The following is a 19,549-nucleotide window of genomic DNA, read 5'->3' as shown; positions in this document are numbered from 1 at the left end:
TCGTCGATTAATTCAACATGACAAGTTATAATGTGCATATGTAAGACTGTAAGAACGAGTTGATCATATTTACTTATTGACGAATCGATAAATATCATCATTATTTATAGCCCCAGGCATGCATTATTCGCAATATCTTAAGTTTGGAAAAAGATAAATGCTTGGAATGACAAATAAAAGATAATAGGAAATTTTTCTTTAGCGATTAAAGTTCTGTAACGATTAAAAAGTGTACAAGTATTTAAAGGAAGTACTAAAAAGAAAATATTCCGGTGATTTTACTGATAATATATTTTATGGTACGATCAATCAGTGTCTTACATAGTTATTTCAAAAAATTAATATATATATCTTAAGTTTGGAAAAAGATAAATGCTTGGAATGACAAATAAAAGATAATAGGAAATTTTTCTTTAGCGATTAAAGTTCTGCAACGATTAAAAAGTGTACAAGTATTTAAAGGAAGTACTAAAAAGAAAATATTCCGGTGATTTTACTGCTAATATATTTTATGGTACGATCAATCAGTGTCTTACATAGTTATTTCAAAAAATTAATATATATAATAAGCTTCGCAAATATGACTTATTCGGTATAAACATTCTAATCGATTTCGACATCGTGTGTCGTCATCAGGGACCATCGTGACGTCACCGGAAGTCTAAAGCCGTTAACCTCTGTGATAATCGATATCTTACACATTCTCTATAGCGTTATCAAATAAAATATGTATTCGAATTTTATTGCTATCTATTAAAATGTAATAACTGGGAATCGATCTATAGGTTGTAATAAGAGGAGGGAACCTGCGAGAAAGAAAAGTGAGAGTGGAGGATCGATTCAGAAAGGAATCCAAGTGGCGCTAGAATTATTCCCGTTAGAAGGTAGTAGTCTGTCACACTGGCCACGCCACACTAACCGTTTATTCAAGGCCCGTAGTTAGGGCAGGTTAGGCTTGGACTGCGCCCAGTTTGCATCAATTTAGATTCAACCTTCCGTTGTGTATTGCTAGTGGCACTTTGTCGGGGCAAATTTCTTTCGGGGGAAAAACAGCAATTCTCATTGAAATCAATAGATCATCGATCATTTGTATCGCTGTCAAGTATCGTCGAATTTTTTAAAGACAAAAAATTAATGCGGAAAAACAAAGAAACAAGAGGGACAAGGTCAAATCGAAACGAATTGCAAGAGGCGATCAATTACGAGGAATTATAAACTTCGCGGAATAAGAAAATAAATAAAGAGGAATAAATACGAATAATCTCAAGATTCGCCGATAACCGTTGACAAATCGTTGAACTTTGATATTCAAATAACGTATCACTGGCCACCTGTGTGAATCTCGTTGATAACGATAATACTTTTTATCTCTTATCTACTTGTACTTTCATTTATCAGTCGTCTTTCTTGTATTAAATTATGTCGCGAAAGCTTCAATTCAGGTCCACAAGAAAAATCAATTTCTATTGATTTTCTAATGCCAATGATATTTTATGTCTGAAAGGGAATATCTTAATATGACTACTTACGTAATTGAGAGAAAGACTCGTTAAATCTAAAGATACAAGGTTATAGAAATAGCCGCATACCACGACAATCAATATTTTACTTCATACTTTACTTTTACTATTTCGCTTTAATATTAGTTACATTTTAAATATTCAAGAAAGTAGCAAGTATGATATTCAATTTAATTATTCCATTCTTAACATATCAACCTGGGCCTTCTTTCACGATTGAAACGATATTATTAGTGAAATTTTACAAGACACGTCTTTCTAGGTTTTCTAAGTCCTTACATAACAGAAACAAGTGTGATCATAAAAGAAACTAAATTTTACAAATAAATACCAGGAATTACAATTTACGTGATTAATCTGTATGACGTACAACTGTAAAATGCAACTTGTTTATTCATTAATATTATTAGCTAGTAGATCATTTTGTAAGAAGGCCCTGAAATAGAACAAGATAACGCGTTGTCGCTATCAAATGCAAGACGAAATTCAACGAGAGACTCGATGACGTTAGATAATAGAAGCAGAAACAACGGTTTAATGGTTAACGGAGTACAATTGAGGCAGGTTAGTCCCAACCTAGGTGGAAGCCGGATTAGGGAGGCTCGGATGGGTACGCGTTCCGCTCACCTGTAATCTAACTTCTACTTTCCGTAGACGTAACCCACGTGCTCGATGGAAGTGTATAAAGGCACGTTCACACAGTTGCTACTGTGTACAGTATACGTACATACGTGCGTGCATGTTTGCCACCGGGGTTAAACAGCTTTCACTCTCCGAGTGTTAGTGAGTCAACACAGCATGTCAGAGGAACGCACGATAGGTACATATCCTCTGATTGTGTATCACACACCGATCAGGAGCGTATGCTTGGGCGCCATCGGTGGGTGTCTTTTAACAGTTTGCGGTCGAACGTGACCGAATGAATTTTCACACTGAACAATCATTAATAATAAATTCATAGAATACGTCGGAAGAGCCAAACTGATATTTTCATAAATAAAATGTACATTTTTTAAAATTTCAATCAAGATACTACGTGTTGTTCAGAAATATCGAGTACTGAGTTTAACATCGTAATCGATTATTGTCTTTTAATTTTGACACTGCAGAATTTCTTCGAAAGACTTATAAAATCTGATCAAGAATCCTACGTATCTTCGAATATATCTGCTCACGATCAGTATCATATACGTATCATCGAAATGATGCCTTCGGTGACAGAGAGTGGACATACGACCGAACCCGAAAAGTACTTTGATCCCTGACAAATGGACAGCATTCATATAGCCAAGGTGCTAGCAAAGGGTTCAATCAAGTAATATAATTTTCTTTCACAGTGGTAAATACTCGAGGCGACTTTTATCGGACAAAAGGTTAATCGAGAAACCTTAATCATGACCCTAATGTTCGTCATTTGTCGTTGAAACGTGGAATTTCATGTTAGACTGGGTATATTTGGCGCGAGGTTGAAACGAGTAAAATAGGACCGCCGGTTTCATGGTGGTCCTTGACTACAAATTTACTTTTGTTCTCCGTGTGGTTATAGCCTGCGATTTTACGACGCGATTTCTTCGTGCACGCGTGCACGCATAATAAAGGCTAGGCTTGGCCTCTTCGTACTACCGATAAAAATCCTTGATCCTAATGGCGGGTCAACCGTGCCAATTGGCCATAGGAACGAGCCGGTTGTGCCTTGAGGATACCATCGTGGTTCAATCTCGATAAATCCGCCTCGTTATCGTTCCAAAACGAAATTTTCCTTCTTTTCTTTGAGAAATAAAATTCATACACGACCAAATCGTTTAACGAGAACTCTTCGCTCGGTGGAGTAAACAGAATGACGTGTTGCTCGAGCGTACTTCCTCGAGCACGTACTACTCTAATTTCAAATCTATCGAACATGACTTCGATTTGAATATTTAAATGAATATTTAAATTCTCCTCTTGCAAATAACGTGTCTATATATCCGTGTGTATATGTATAATCTCGGTTAGTAGTAATCGCTTAGCAAAAGCGTAAATATCTCTTTTTAAATTATGAAATCGAAGTACATAACATATTGATTCATATACGTCAATGCGAAGTGACAGTTGTTAAAATTCATTCAAACAGTGACAATGAAATGAATAAAATAACAAAAAGTCGGGGATTCGTTCATACAGTAATTTCTAATTCATACACGCTCCGTGATATGTCATATTGTATCAAACGCGAATTTCACACTGCACGGTGCAAATATTACCTTGTATTATCATAAAGAATGACCTTACGATGAAATTGTATACTAATGTTGAAGATAATCGCGGTAGAAATTATAATATTGAAAATTGATGGCGAAGAGAAACCGTGGGGCGCCAGTACGCGGTATTACGCGAATGTGAATCGGCAGTGCACGGCGCAGGCGCCGCGAAGCCGCGGCACGCCACGCCGCGGCGAACTCACTCGCGCACCGCATCGCACGCCACACACAACACATCAACTAATAACGTGCAAGCTTCGATTTGCTGTTACCGCGAGGGCCACGCGGTCGCCATAGAAAAGCAACAGCTCGTATTATCGTGGTGGTCGTATGTTGTGCGCGCGAAGGAAAGTGTGCCGTTCAGAGAAGCAAAAAGAAGGGGGACTGTTGTTCGCGAGCGTGGACAGAACTGACTTCGAGCCTAACCCAAAACAAACTCGCGAGTTTTCGCGCCGGTGTCTCGCGGCCAGTCTCGGTACAGACAGAGACAGAGTGAAGTTGTCAAACGAAAGAATGGAGAAAGTAACGTTTTAACGTTTCGCGCGATTCGATTTGAACGGACGCATGGAAAATCGTGTTATGCCATCCTTAACCTTACACGTGAGATCATTGGAAGGACTATTACTGAACGAGATTATCGTTAACGATCGTGCGATTGGTACGTTAATACTAAAAGCGAGGTAAAAGAGCGGGAAAATCGAAGAGAGTGTAATAATCGCGGCAGACTGTCGTGACGAGAAATGACCGTACAAGAGTTCAAACCTCGTGGCAGTGCGGCCGAAGAACAACAGCCGTCCGGTGATATTCTGTCACCGTCTAGCGAGCCACTGGACAACGACAAGGAGCAATCGGCCCAGGTCTGTTATCGTGGTGCGCCCCAGGATAGTGAAAATCTATTGGGACGAGTTTTAGCCGGTAAGCCCCCATATCCATTTTCGTGACTTGTACACGCGTTTCATCCGTTGAAAAAGGAAAAAAGAAATACAGCCTGAGGGTCAGCTGAAACGAAACGGATCGAAACGAAAGGGAGAGTAAAAATATTTTCCCGCTCGTTTACGACCGTTCGATTTCAAATCGATTATAGGGTCGCGTGTGTATGTTACGTGGAGTGTGTCCACCATGCACAACAGGCTCGTAAAAACATTCTTAACCTAGCGTAGATCACGATTCAGGTAGGAAGGAATAGAGAAAGAGGCAGTTTCACTTTCCAACGGGGTTGGAATGTAGGTCGCGGGGCCCGGGACGAGGCTAGTTCGTTGCCCTCGGTCGGCGGCCTTCCACTCGGCGCTCTGGCAATTTTTCTCCCTCTCCGTCTCTTGGTTTCGTCGTCTCTCTCCCACCTGCGCGGCTCGGTCTTCCCTCTCTTCCTTTTGCTCGTGGTTCTAGCCTAGATAGTGAGCCTCTCTAGTGGGGCTCCCACCCTAGAGTGTTCGCTGTTCTCCCTCTCTTCGGTACACACACGCACGCGTTTGTTCGTTCGTTCGCGCTCTCTCTTTCTCTCTCTCTCACTCCTTCTGTCCCGTTCGAGCGCTTCCACGTATCCTCTCCTTTTCGCGTCGTGTTCGTCTCTCTCTCTGTTTGGCCTGAACTCGTCGTGAACTCGCCACGGCGTTGTATAGAGAGGTACAGAGAGTGAGTCGGTCGGTCTCTTTCCCTCACGGCGGTCCGTAGAACAGGAAAGTAGGTCGGTGGGGCCTTGGCGTGAGGCTAGTTCGTTCACCCTGCCTGGCCCGTAACTGGGGCAAGATGAAATTAACCGAGCGGCCCGCCACCTCGCCCCACCGTCTCCTCTCGCCTTCTCCTACCTCCGTTCGGCAAGTAGAGTGAACTCCGCGACTCGTGTGGCCAATCGCCGGCGGGCCGGTTCAACAAACTCGAACTGGGTCTCCCTACCGACCCGTTCACCTCTATCTCTCCCGATCCTTCTCGATCTCTCTGTTCAACTCACGCGCCTTCCCTTCCCTACCAAGCGTAGAGTTTAGCTACTCGACCAACCTCCCCACCCACGGCTATCATCGAAGGTCACCAACACACTCGGCCTACCCGTTCGCCCTCTTGTTCTGCTCGCGTAAAACAGACCGATGTGCTTCTCATATACAGTTACACATCGCGAGCCGTTCATAAACGTTCGCCCACCTTTTGTTCTTCGCGGACTCCCCACATCGGTTTCTATTTTAGAACTTTGTTTCCTTTTTTGCTCCTTTTCCTTGGTTCTTTACTTTTGCTTTTTCGATAGAAGTTGCATTTGACTGGAGAGGGGAGGGTTCAGAAGGCTGGAGAATTAAGTATTTAGAGCATTGCAAATGAGGGTGGAATTGGGCGAATCGTTCGGTAAAGGATTTGTGTACTTTGGGAGAGGAACTAATATTGGCGGTTGATTTCCTAAGAAGATTAGGATGTTATTCGGATGAACGTAATAATGCTATTGCAATTAATATAATTAATGCATAACACGGACAAAGAAAACGGAACTGTTCTATGATGACATAAAACTATTCAGATATTTTACGTAATTAAATAACACGTTAAATAACAGTGTATCCTTCCATTAACTGTGACCGTAAACGTGTGCGCGTAAACAGCCTTCGTAGATAAAGAGTTACCATACAATTAACTGTACCATCACCTAATGTCCGCGTATTCCGCGACAGAGTTTTTCATCTCTTCGACTTTCGTCGCTTTTCTTGTTCCAACTAACCTACTCGTCGAAACCTGTATAATTTCACCTATATCCATTCCTGAGCTTAATGTAGTCCACGCATACCTGTCCAACACCTACGAAGAATTGCGTGAGTACGCGATTCGGGCAAGAGAGAAGGAGAAAGAGAGCTATGACAAGCGTACGTACAATACACGTAGGTACGTCACACGCACATTGTACGCACACAGGTCCGTTCAACCGGCTGAGAATTCTCTTCGTAAGCCCCGTTACGTAACCCCACGATAGTGAATTACGTATGGGCTACCTACTCACCAGCCTGTCCCTCTCTCTTTTCCTCTTTTTCTTTCTCGATTTCTTTTCTTTTCTCTGGGATCTCGACTGTCCCGCGGAGAAAGTACATTAACCGAGCTGCTGGACCGTGATCACTCTCGCCTGGGCGGCCATGTTGGAATGCTTTCACCGTTTCTCTGTTCCTGTGAGCCGCTGCATCCGCCGTTCGGAGCACTGACCTGCCTCAACGAGCGTAACTACGAGGTGGGTCGAGAATCGTGACTCTCGATCGAGCTGTTCCGCTCGTTGCATTCCGAATTTTCGTCAGAATTCGTGCCACAACACGGTCGCGCGAATATTCCAGGTACCGCGACCCGTTCGCGTGAATGTTTCAGGCACTGCGACTTGTTCGCGTGAACATTCCAGGTAACGCGATCCGATCGTACAGAATGTGGCTTACTGCGATCGCTTCGAGTCGCGGAAGCGTATTTTCAGCGGCGGACGATTGGCACATGCTATAATTTCTATTAGACTCTTCAGTCCTTTCCTTAGAAGGGTTATGTGATTTAGTTAGTGATTTTAATAGACGCATGATCTATAGTAAGAGGAACGAGCGGAGATATTGTAATAGGAACGGACTTTTTCTTCAGGTAGGTTCTTTGAAGTTGAAGGTTTATAGAGTTCCATGAAAAGATCTTGAGCTAAGCTTCAGTATTAACGGTGGAATTTCATTTACACATTTTAACGGTGGTTCGCGTTCAACGAAGTGTATTCATTCGGTAAGAATTCATTTAATCGAGCAGTAATCAAACTTTCGTTCAAATGATGGAGTTCACATAACCGTGTAAATTATTGACACAGGGTAGTCTAAACAAGGTAATCCTCTTTTCGAGGATCTCAAGAGCTCGAGGTTACACTGATCCTTATTAAAAATTGCTGATCTCTGTAGACCGAACTAGACAAGTACACAACTCCTAATCATCTTCTTGCTTAATTATCAACGACAGATACTCATTGTAACACCTAATCGCCTCTCTTACCAATACACCCTTAACTATACATCCAAATCACTTAAGAATTCCTCATATCCATCAAATACACCTAAGACTCGCATTCGGAAGCACCGTGTTCCATCAATGACTCAGGGTTAGTGAATCGGGAGCAGTCGGTGAGCGTGATTGAACGTATCCAGGAAAGCGCGAAGATCGGATAGCGTACTCTTCTTAAAGCTAAAGCAGGAGGAAGGAAAGCTCGTTTCGACACCCGACAGCCGCGCGAACTCCATCGGGCATTTTTTAATTGCGCTCGTGCTGACGACTGGCTAACCTCAAAAGCAAGACACACGGGCAATGGCCTGGCCTCCTCCTGGTCCCCAGTGACCTCGATTGATGCGCTGTGTCCTCTCCCAGTCCACGATTACCCCTCTTCCCCACTTCTCCCGGTTCTCTAGCCCTCTCTTCCCTTCTGGTGGCTAGAGGAGCGTTGACTCGACATCGCCCAATCAGGGGCCGGTTCGTCGACTCTCTGAGCTGCTCTCGGGGTCGTTCTAATCTCGCAACGTCCCTACGCCACAAGCCAAACCGACGAGAAGCCCGATAAGAGTACGATCTCCCTTCTTCCTCTAATCTCTCTCTCGCGGCTCTCCTCTTTTTCTTTCGCCTCTTTATTTCTCGCGGCTCTTGGTTCACGCTGCGTGCGGGTCCGCGGAGCGAGCCGCTATCTTCGTCTGCGAGCGTCATCCGTCTCGTTCCCGCTCGAACGTACACGCCAGCACGCCAAGGTGAACAACCTCGAACCGTGTCGCGGCTCTTATCGCCCCGCAAGCTTGGACCCTTATCGACGCGAGCGCGCGCTTCTTCTGCCGAAGTTCGCTGAACCGATCGCGAAAATTCTCTATGCTTCTACTCGCATGTACTCCGTAACTCCACACTTTGTAGTATAATTGAAGTCAGGAAGATCAAATAAGTGGTCCAAAGTAAGACGAAAATCAAGAATAGAAAGATTACGTTGATGGTTCCAGTTTCGAAATCGTAATACTGTTTGAAGGAATTGCAATGAATGTTTGATGCTTACTTAGCCTTTTCCGCTAACTTCATAATCCCAATCTTCACAATGTTCTTACTTAGACCGTAAATAAGCGAAGCGTTGCTCGAGGTATCGAACAATGTTTCTCCACAAACATTCCGCTTACTTCAAAAAAAGAACTGAAAAAAGCAACTGAATAGTTTCGGTGCACTAACGCTGCGCTTATTTTAAAGACACATGAAAAATTCATAAAAAATTACCATGAAATCCATACCAACGAATCTTCCATACTCGAACCCTTCCAAACTTTCGCAAACCAGTCCATACGCGTTCCCACCATTCGAAGTAACACAGTCACAGCCTTCAATCCTTTTAATACGCAAACAAATCAGCAATACCCAGCGATTCTCGCAATAGATCCGCTATTCCGTTCTAATTTGCGAGTTTCGAAAATTCCGGCGGCTTGCAACAGCGCCGCGTGTCCTTCGCCCGCTTCCATTCGCTAGAAACTTTCCAGCTCGGAAAGGACACCACCCGAGATGCATAATTTCGTTTCGCAGCGGCGGCTCGTAATTCGCGCTTTCACCACGTTGCCTAGATGAATAGACGTGTCCACGTCATGGCAGAAAACGTAATAGAGTCGAATGGTCAACGGCTGTATTGTGTCTAGCGTTTTTTATCAACAGCTGAACGGTGGCAGCCGATCGAGTCACGGTTCACCGGGAAGAAAGTAAGAGTGGTCCGACCAGGAAGTTGAGGCACTGGCGAAGGCGGTCTGTCCGGATGCCGATGAAAGGGAAGGCCGGTGGTTTCTCTCTTTCTACAAGGCTTGATCTTGTTTCTCGACAGATTCGTACGTGGTCGTGACTTTCTCTCCGCTCCTTCGTTCTCGAGGGTGGAATTTTCTTTGTTCGGATGCTTGTCTCGATGATGCAACTGTGTACGTGGGTATTTCTTCTTTATTCTTCAGTCTTGTTTATTTTTGCAAAGTTATAACGATTGATGGAATTTTGGGACTGATAGAAGAGAGTGAAGTTTAAGAATTTTGCTCTTGAGATTGCAGTTTTCTTTGTTCTGATGCTTGTCTCGGCAATGTAACTGCGTATCTCTTTCTTTCTCTTCAGTTTTGTTTATTTTTATTAATTTGATTGACGAAACTTTGGGATTGATAAAAGAGAATAAAGTTTAAGAATTTTCTGATCATTGCTTCTCTCTCGCGAATGGAATTTTCTTCTTTGTTTCGTGACTGTCTCGATAGAATAAACTTGAGTGGGTATTTAATTTGTTCTCTTCCTTTTTGCCTGGTTCTCGGTTTAGTATTAAAGTCGATAGTCGATGACATTTTGCGATTGATAGGGGGGATAGAGTTCAATGAGCATAGATTTCGTAGCTGGGATGATCGGTATGCTGACGACATGGAGATGTTCTAGGTAAAATTAGAGGGAAGTGGCGAGATTCACAAGGGGGATTTGAAGATCTATTAGAGCAAGTTAGAGCGGTGCAAGAGCTGGAACCTAAAATTGGAACGGATAGAGCAGTGTAGTTGCGTGAATTGGTGGGGCTATGAACTGGCAAAATCATTTTCACACATCCGTACCCTTTCGTATCCATAAATCATCAACTAACACTAACAAATTTTCCTCAAATTTGTAATCTGTCTCAGCAGTAAAAGGTTTTATTTCAAACTTAACTAAACATTTCTACACTTCAAATTACCAATCCAACTCGTGACATTAAAGTAACAAAAAGGAACCGCTTGCAACTATTCAAACTCACTTTATACCACAATCTTTTTCATAAATCAGAATATCTGAAATCTCCGAAATGTTCGATGCCATCGAACCACGAGAATCATCGCGTTTCTATGGAACGTGATTCCGCTGAAGATTGCTCCGAATCGAGGCGAATCGAATCGAGCGTAAACCAAGGGGCAAAAAGAAACAGATCGTAGACGATTCCGCGCGTTTCACGGAAATTCAAGCAAGCTTCACGACTGCTCGCACAGTCAACCCCCGGAAACTCGGTTGAGAATCAGGCTACGGACGACGGGAGGCGAGATGGGATTGTGGGCGGTGTGTGGGTGGAGGGAGAGGACAGAGGGTAGCAGCCCCGAGGGCAACGAACTCTGACCCACCAGCCAGCCCTGGTATTGCTACCCCTTCCCCTGGACCGGCTGCTAAGTATAGCATTTCCACCAACCTGTCGCCCCTTGCTACAGATATTATATCTACACCGTAACCACCCCCTCCTCTTAGCCACGACCTCTTGCCCCTCTCGAAAGCACGGTAATTTTGTTCTGTTACCGCTTTATCGCTGCAGCTGCACGCCGAGCCACCGTTTAGCTGGCTGTTGCTGTTGTTTTCGTTCTTCTTCCTTCTTATGTAACGCGTTTCTACTTACAATTAGTTGCGAAGACTAAGACTACTCTCTTCACCGTTCAGTTCACGTAGATCAGATTGCGACGCAGTACGGAAAATTTTATTCATTTCTATCTACATTCATGCGAGATAACAGTTTTTAAGAATTTAGTGGAGCGAAATTTTAGTTGGTGTAATTTTTCTTTTTTTTTTTTTCTTTTAATTAGTGCCAACTGTTGTCCATCGACTCTAGTTATCCCATAGTGAATTTTTATTATATGAATGAAAAATTTTAATTAATTTAAAGAATTAGTGAACTCCTGTTACACGAATTTCGATGCATTCAGATGAATGCAGTTCTACGGTACGTCTAAGAAGCATGCTCCTAACACGATCCTCGTCTAACGTGTTCATAGTAGTGATATGTAGGTATACGTGTCTGATGCGTTCGCAGTAGATACATACGTGTCTGACGCGCACAGAAAATTCTACTGTATCACTGTGACTACCGCTGACGCGATACTAGCGTCATACGAGTATCAACTACTAGTGCATAATATATACATATTTATTTATTTATTACTGCTATCATTTTGCTTTTCAAATAGTTAAAGTTATAATATTTAATATTTAATTAGTATAAACTAATACTAATAACTACTATTACTACTACTACTAATAACAATAATAACTAATAATTAACAATAGTAATAATAAACACGAATAAACTAAATCATATTTTCTTTATTCGTGACATAAAAATTATATTTAAAGCTCGAAAGGAAGGCTCGTCTTAATGTTATCAAAGTTTCGCCTTAGAGCTTAGCAAAAGACGCGTGTCTTTTGAAAGTGTGGGAAGCCAGAATAGAGACGGACCACTCTCTTCGCGAGTAATCACGAAAAGTAGAGTAATCGCGGTCCCGATTGAATTTCTCCGCGACGCGGAAATGCGTCGAGCATTGTTCCTTTGCCGTCCTTGCGGCTTGTTTGCCCCTTTGAGCTCAGGGCAGAGCCTTTTACCTGGCATCGCGAATATGGCACGCGGCAAGGCGGACTACGCAACTTGCATCTTGAAGTGAAGAATCGGAAAGACGAGGATTTTAAGAGCCATGTTGTAATGAGGATTGCCGGTGGTTTTGGATCAAAGAACGAAAGCAGATCGTTTCTAAGACGACGTTTGATGTTAGCCTGTTTTTGAAGTCCATATCATTTGTGTTTATCCAAATATCCCCGATACTCATATCCTTTGTACTAGTTAAAGCAAAATATTCGTAGATTATTTGTTGCAAGAAATTGGTGTTATATAACATTTTTGTTTCAATTTTCAGTAATAACCCAGTAAGCAGAATACGAACATCTCACGGAATTAATATACGCTTTTAGCAAAAGATTAACATATTTTGTCACATTAAAAACTGTAGCAGAAGATATACATAATTCATGTGTTAAGTTGATCGAGAAGCTCTGTTGATACGCTTTCAGGGATTATGTATCTGAGGATTATTTGGGACATTTCCGTAATCACGTTAATTGGAACAACCGTACGTTCAAATTTTCTAAATACAAATTATAAAGAAACTTTATTTCTTCGCGTTTACTACAATCGCCACATGCTCTGCCTAATAACTTTCCTAAAGTTAATACATTCACCGTAACAATATTATCCTTAACACCTACTCTTCCTCTATCTCTTCACCTATTAACTTCACCACCACCAACCCTCCCAGCAAACCTCAACGCATCTGCCAGAAAACCAATTCCCAAAATCTCTCTCGTCCACCAATCTCACCCTCTAGCCAGGCACGTGCTGCGCGTTTCAACGAAACGTTAGCCGCATGGTGGAGTCACGTGCCTAGTTCTCACAAAGATGCACTTCGATAAAAGCGATCTTCCTAGCGATCCGGCAATTATCGTAATTCAGTCCGGTACATACGGCGGTGGACCGACGGAGATACGAAAGGCTCGGTGGTGGGGGCGTACGCGGCGGGAAAAAGCGGCGCGCTTTTCCACCCGGCAGTTGCATACCGCGCCACGTGGTGGGGGTAGGGTGGAACGGCCTCAATAACGTAAATTATCCCGCCAAACGTAGGCGGACCGTATATATCCGTGTCGAGTGGCCCCCGCGAAAATAGCAGAACCATGGACCGTCCGAAAGAGGAGGCGAGGACGAGTGCGAGTAGGAGAATCGACAGAGCTAGCGAGGTGGGGAGAGCAGAGAGTTGACAGTGGCGGGGATATGTCAGGTAGCGATGGTGGGGGCAAGAGAAAGAGAGATCCGCTGGCCTAGTTAGGGTGAGTGCCACCCTCGTCGGTCAACGACCTCGCGACCTCGACGCTCGCAATCCGAGCGACTCCTCGGCCACCCCTCCATCCCCTTACCACCCTTCCTCCCCACTCTACCCTACCAGCGCGTCGCCACGACCGACACCGACGAGCGTCACTTTCCGCGCGCATTTTCCTCGGCCTGATTAGACCACTGGGAACACGTTTCCTACCTCGATAATTCAACCTTTTCTGAAGTCAGCGCGCCTCGTGTGCGATATACGAATGACGATAGTGCGCAGAAGTGGATGGGGATCTTGAGAGCTTTCTCTCTTGCATCCCCTTTCTTTTTTTCGTTCTGTCTTTTTAGGTTGTTGCGGAAGGAATGTTTATCGCATATGCGTAGAGACTTTTAGTTTCAGAGCTGAATCGAAGCTTTTAACCTAGTAAGGCTAATTTCAATTAAATTTAAAATTAATGGTGGTGATGGTTTCGTGGCGATTTTACACGGCCAATTTACGTTGGATCCTGAGTTTCGATATCGCGATTGCGAAATGGAATTCGAAAGATCCGACGAGTCGGATTTGCTTTTTGTTGCTGTCTCTTCTCTCATCTAGGTTTCACAATTTTGGTGAGACTTTGTTGACGTAGAGATTGAAGTACTTAAGACACTATGACACAAGGTTTCTTGACAAGATATGGAAATTTTTGTTGCGTCTTTTGCCCCTTAAGTTATTCTGATATTTTTCCAGCATATTTCTTCTACCTCAAAAAAATATAAGAAAGTATAAAAGAAGAAAAGTATAAGAAGATCAAGTAGGTTCTCCTATTTATTTTTAAGGTCACGTGTATATAACTTTCGTTTCATCGCTTGATTCTTGATGTTAACTTAACGCGACTTGTATTGGACGAAATTCAATTTTACTTCATAATTTAGCTTTCATTCATAAAATAGTAGTAATGAATAGGTAATTCTAATTGCGGTTATTTTACAAAATTATAAAATGAGGAATCATATGATATCCCTACTCCGTTCTACGATTTCGTTCGATACAACGCATTGAGCAATTAATTAGAAGAACGGAACGCCCAATATGGCGTGTTTAGTTCTGATTCATTTGAATTCTACGCGACGCTCATATATCATTCCACGCAAATTTCCAATGCGTACTTTCATTTTCGACTTCTCGCCTGCATTCTCTACGAGGCAGAGCATAGTTCGCTGAAACGTGCCTTATGTGCAATCTTTATTCACCAAACAGAGGATCCGGATTCCACGGGCGCGTTCGCGAACGTGGCAGAAATTCGTCGGTACGCCAAAAAGAAACGCGTGAAAGAAACATTACGAAAGCTTGACCGAAGAAACGTGCACGTAGGTAATTCGAAGGAAGAGAAAGCAATTAAACCGTTTCACTATCACTGGGACCTCCTAGTTGAGCAATATTTCACCAGTCGTTGCTCGACATTTTTCTTCTCTCTGTTCTCGAAGTTGGGTTTGCCAGTAAAAAAAAAAAAAAAGACGACATCGTTTGTAACCTACTCGAAAAAAAGTAACTGGAAAAAGATAAGAAGGAAAAAAAGGGTTGGTAAAAAGTACGTTCCAGTAACTTCCAAATTAGAAGGACGCTAGAACAGCGTCCGTTTCAGGTAAAAAAACGCAAAATATTTTATTGCTTTTTCTGCTCGTCACGTTTTTTCTTAATCCGCTTCGTGGATAGTTTGGTTAAAATGTTTTAGGGTGGAAGGAACCTTAAGAAAAAATAGAGGATTTCTAATCCTTTGGCTGTTTTTACGCGTTTACGAGCCGGAGGACCGTGTTGTTTACGAGAGAATTGTCGAAAGAAATTGACTTTGCGACATCGCGATATTTTTTAAATCCGTTAGTGCCTCGAGGAACCTTCACTCCTTTTTTTACTGACTGATATTACCACGCACGACGAACCCTTGGCTTTTTAGGGTTATAGTTACAGTTAAGGTCTCGCAGAAAATGCCATCGTTTCGGATTTTTTTACCATTAACGAAAGGATTTCCCAGGACAACCCTTCCATCTCGTAAATCATTGATTTTTCCTTTGGACGATGAGGAAGGTATATTGCGACGCGACTTGTTTCTTTGGAATTCGGTATCTTTTCACTGTCCGGCGAATTTTTATCGCCGTCACCATAAAAAGAAGACACGAAAATAAATAACATGTGCGGTAATAAAGTTTGTTTGTGCGTCAAATTCTTTTTAAAAGGAATTTTTGTTATTTAGAATAAATTTAGACATTGTATCAACTGTGATTTATTATCCTTCTGCAAACTCATCTATGCTTTCTCTATAAATCCTGCTTATAATTTAAAAGATATTACTTGTAAATATCGTTTGTTTTAACAACTGTACATCGGTCGGTCTTATCTTCTAGCCATTTTTTATCCAAGGAGTTACTTTTTTTAATCATAAAGTCACATCAAAAGGAAAATAATTAAAAAAAATACTTATCGTTAGCTCACGGATATTTATGGAAATTTACATTTTTATGAGCACAGTTGAAGAAACGGTATCCAAGCAGAGGTACCAACTATTAAATATTATAAGGAACATTTTACCTTCAATATTTCATATATTTTTGCATATTATGTACAGTTTGTGCAGTTTTGCACGTCTAAATTCTCTGTAAATGGGTACGCAAACATCCGCAATCACTTATCATCTTCTTTCCCCGCGATCTTCGTATCAAATCTAGACCAACAAGTTAAAAATTCAATGAATCACCGTAACGTTGCCCTCGGACGATCAATAATATCGTCAATATTTCAAGGTACTCAACGAAAATGTAGTTTCTCAATAAATATTGACACGTCGTTACATATCGAACGTTCGATGGCCCCCTAAAAGAATATCGAACGAATCCTCAAAGAAATCCAGCGTAGACCCACGTCGTCCAGGTTTACGTACGATTGCCGTAACGTAAACTGTCCCCGTTCCCCATTCACGAGGTTGCTGAAACAGTAACGCAGTGGCGCGCGAACGAACGATAACGGCTAGTTAAGCGCCTCGTGATTGCAGTCTGATAACGGGATATATCAGGGTGAACGAACCATTGCAGAGAATAAGGGGACGTCCTTGGATCGCGACTCCGCTATAATTAATAACAATCTCGCGGCGCGATCGGTGCAACTGCGAAACACGCACGCACGCTTGCGCAATAAAATCGCGACAGTTCGCGCGCGCCAGTTACAAAAGCTCGCGCGCGTCAGGTTTAACGCACGCGGCCGCCGTGGAAAGTGTGCGAAACGGCATTGCGACTTTCACATTCGTCGAGGCCGTTAATTTACTTTCTACGTCATGGTTGCAGCAGCATGCGACTTACGGCGCGCAGCTTTCCTTCCAACGATCGAGGAAGATCCTGAGCGATGCGGCGTTCACGTTCTCCGGTGATCCACTTTTGACGCCAGTGCTCTACGTTACATACGTATGAGGCGAAACGGTGAACCACGGCCGATGGATCGACAGATTTTGCATAGAGTTAAACGGCATTTCAGGCTTTGGATAGTTGGGATTTATGGCTTACCAGCTTTGGGATTTTCTATTCTTGAATATTCAAATTCGTAAACTTTCGGATGTCGAGTGTTTCGAGATTTCGAATTTTTTAATCTTCGAATTTTCGACTTTCAAAACTCTCGATCTTTCGATACTCTCGAATTTCCTAGCTTTTACATTGCGTTGTAAATAAAATTCGAATTTTTCCTTTCGATTCACTTCGAAACTAGGATCCTAGGTATTTCGGTAAATAAAGAATGATGATTTAAAAGCATCAGAAATACTTGTAAACATTCTCTCAGCAAGAGCATCCATGTACTTTCAGTTTCTTTTCGCCAGAAGTTCCTTCTCGATATAACCTCTCTACTTCAAACAAACATAACCCCCCACTATAATTTGAAAGCTCCTATTTTCTCCTTCGAAAGCACACAATTGCTGCAATCGCTACTCCCGAACCTCTTAATCCTCCATCAATCTGAGCATATACCGAAACGACTATAAACCTGTTATCAAAGCCCGACAGAAAGGCGATCCAGCTTCGAGTAATCTTGAAGGTAAACGTGTAACAACCATTGATTACGATAATGAACAGGCACGTGTAAAATGTCACTATAGACGAGGAAAAATTCCCTGGTTACATGTATAGAAGTATAAAAAAAGGAAAAGAATGGACGAAAGAGAACATAGAAGTGAGGCGGTATCGTAGAACCGTTTATTCTCGTTTGATGTCGACGAACCACTTGCTGCTCGGATTCCGGCTTCGAAGGACGCGGTCGTCGATCCGCGACGAAGTCGTCGCGATCGACCGAGAAATCGCCGATCAACGCGATTTTTTCGCGTTGCATCTCGTTATTTGTCGTCCTGCCGCTCGTCGATCGCGCAATATGCAAATGCGATTACCGCCTAACGGTTAATCACCGATGTAACTAACGTGCTGTAAATTGCGAACAAGACACGCTACACGATCATTCTATTTTTTTCTCCGCTTTGTTCTTTCCTTTTTTATATCCTTCTTACATTCCTCATCTTTTTTCTTAATCAGATTTCTTTCAAATCTTTCATCCGATCCATATGTCGTTGCTTATCGTTTTGTAAATCGAACGAGCAGTCGTCATTAATTAAAGACTCGATAGAGAAATCGATTATTCTTCCCTTCACCAGGCTGCTTAGTTTTTGCTCGTTGTTTGATCCAGAGATAGGGCGTCGCGCTCGTGGATGTGATTTATGTCCTGTTCTCTAGATTCGTTTAGTCACCAGATCCTGATTATTTCGTACCGCAGTTCAGATTATGAGTATTTATAATTATTTGCTTGAAACGTGCTTTTTTGAAGTTCTATAATAATCGTTGATGGTTCTTTTTACACTTGCTACGTTAAATTAATGTATTTGATGGCCCAGAAAATTCATAACGTTTTCGATAAGACTAAAGCTCTGCTGTACTTTATTGCAACAGGAATATGCATACAAAGACAGTATTATCGGATAAATTGCAATGTCCAATTGCAACTACGCTTAGTAGATACTTATTTTAAGAAGTCGAAAGGAATCTTGGCTAATTTAGCTGTATGCCTTTTTATCGCGTTTATTTCCGAATCGAAGAGGCAGTGGAGGAAATCTGACTCACTCGAAGTCGATTCGAATGACGAATCACGCTTCCCCGAAATAAACCGGGATGTCATGTTCTACCCGATGCCAAAGGACGAAGGGTCATCCTATTAGTCTCAGGAGTGCCGTTAGCCTGTCCCTTTCTTTTGTACACGTGGTTGACCTGCCAGAGATCAACCCTCGTTGCTTTATTTCCAAATTTTACTTCCTCCATCGGAATCACGTTCGGACGTATACAGTTAGGATACGGTAGAGAATGTTTCTTTGGGCATTAAGCATGGTAAAAGTAATTGGTAGCTTCTTACGGAATTGACCGTTTCGAAACAATCTTTTTTAAACCCTTCCTCCTTTTCGTTTTAATATATAAAGAACAATATCAAAGAAACAAATGAATGTTCTATATCTGTTAAAAATTATAACCATCGTCATTTTGCTTCATATTATGAACGATTATGACTAAACAAAATTTTATTGATAAAAGATTAAATTAAAGAAAGACACACGTTCGGAAAAAATTGTAATAGAAATATTCCTCTTTACGGATCTTCGTCTACCTTTAAAGGTTCCATCGTAGCCGATTTACATATTTTTCATTAGCTTTTTATTTACCTTTGCGTTGCTTCACACCTCTACCAGCAACTTGCTATAATTACATTCTTCTCCCCTTCTATGGTATCATATATAAAATATTAAAATGTTTCTTTAATATATTTACCGCCGCTAACATTCGGCTATTTCTTCTTCATATCTTTTCCTCATGAGCAAAATGTTCATTTCATATGATAACAATAATACGTATTTCATTTCAACATACTCTTCACCATCTCGCTTCTCTTCTTAAATCTTTTTATTTGAGACGCACAAATTTAAAAGAACAGATTGTTCTTAAGAACACTGCGAATGAGAATTTAACGATAAATGAAATCGTTAAATCGGTATACAGCTCGAATATTAAATAAAAAATTGAAAGCCAAACGCGAGAAAACTATTATGAAAGTGTTGAGTAAAACCAACAAAACCGGCAAAAAAGACGAAAAAAATTACGAAAGAATCGTATCGTTAAGTGTAACCTAGTTTAGCCGATTA

General features: G+C 41.9%; 1 protein-coding gene across 2 annotated transcripts in view; it reads left to right on the top strand.

Moving 5' to 3' along the window:
* Positions 1-19,549, top strand: part of LOC126917888 (nuclear hormone receptor E75-like) — a 213,243-nt gene that overhangs the window by 101,757 nt on the left and 91,937 nt on the right. Inside the window, exon 1 of one of the 2 annotated variants that reach the window (XM_050725287.1) lies at positions 3,972-4,675. The exons of the other annotated variant lie outside the window; for it this stretch is intronic. Within the exon in view, the coding sequence (XP_050581244.1) occupies positions 4,501-4,675 (175 nt within the window). The 5' untranslated portion in view covers positions 3,972-4,500. Of the gene's footprint in view, positions 1-3,971; positions 4,676-19,549 lie in introns of those variants that run through there. 2 annotated transcript variants of the gene reach the window in all.

The sequence above is a fragment of the Bombus affinis genome, chromosome 6 (genome assembly GCF_024516045.1).
Source record: "Bombus affinis isolate iyBomAffi1 chromosome 6, iyBomAffi1.2, whole genome shotgun sequence".
NCBI lineage: Eukaryota > Metazoa > Arthropoda > Insecta > Hymenoptera > Apidae > Bombus > Bombus affinis.
This window is presented reverse-complemented; position numbering and strand designations above follow the sequence as displayed.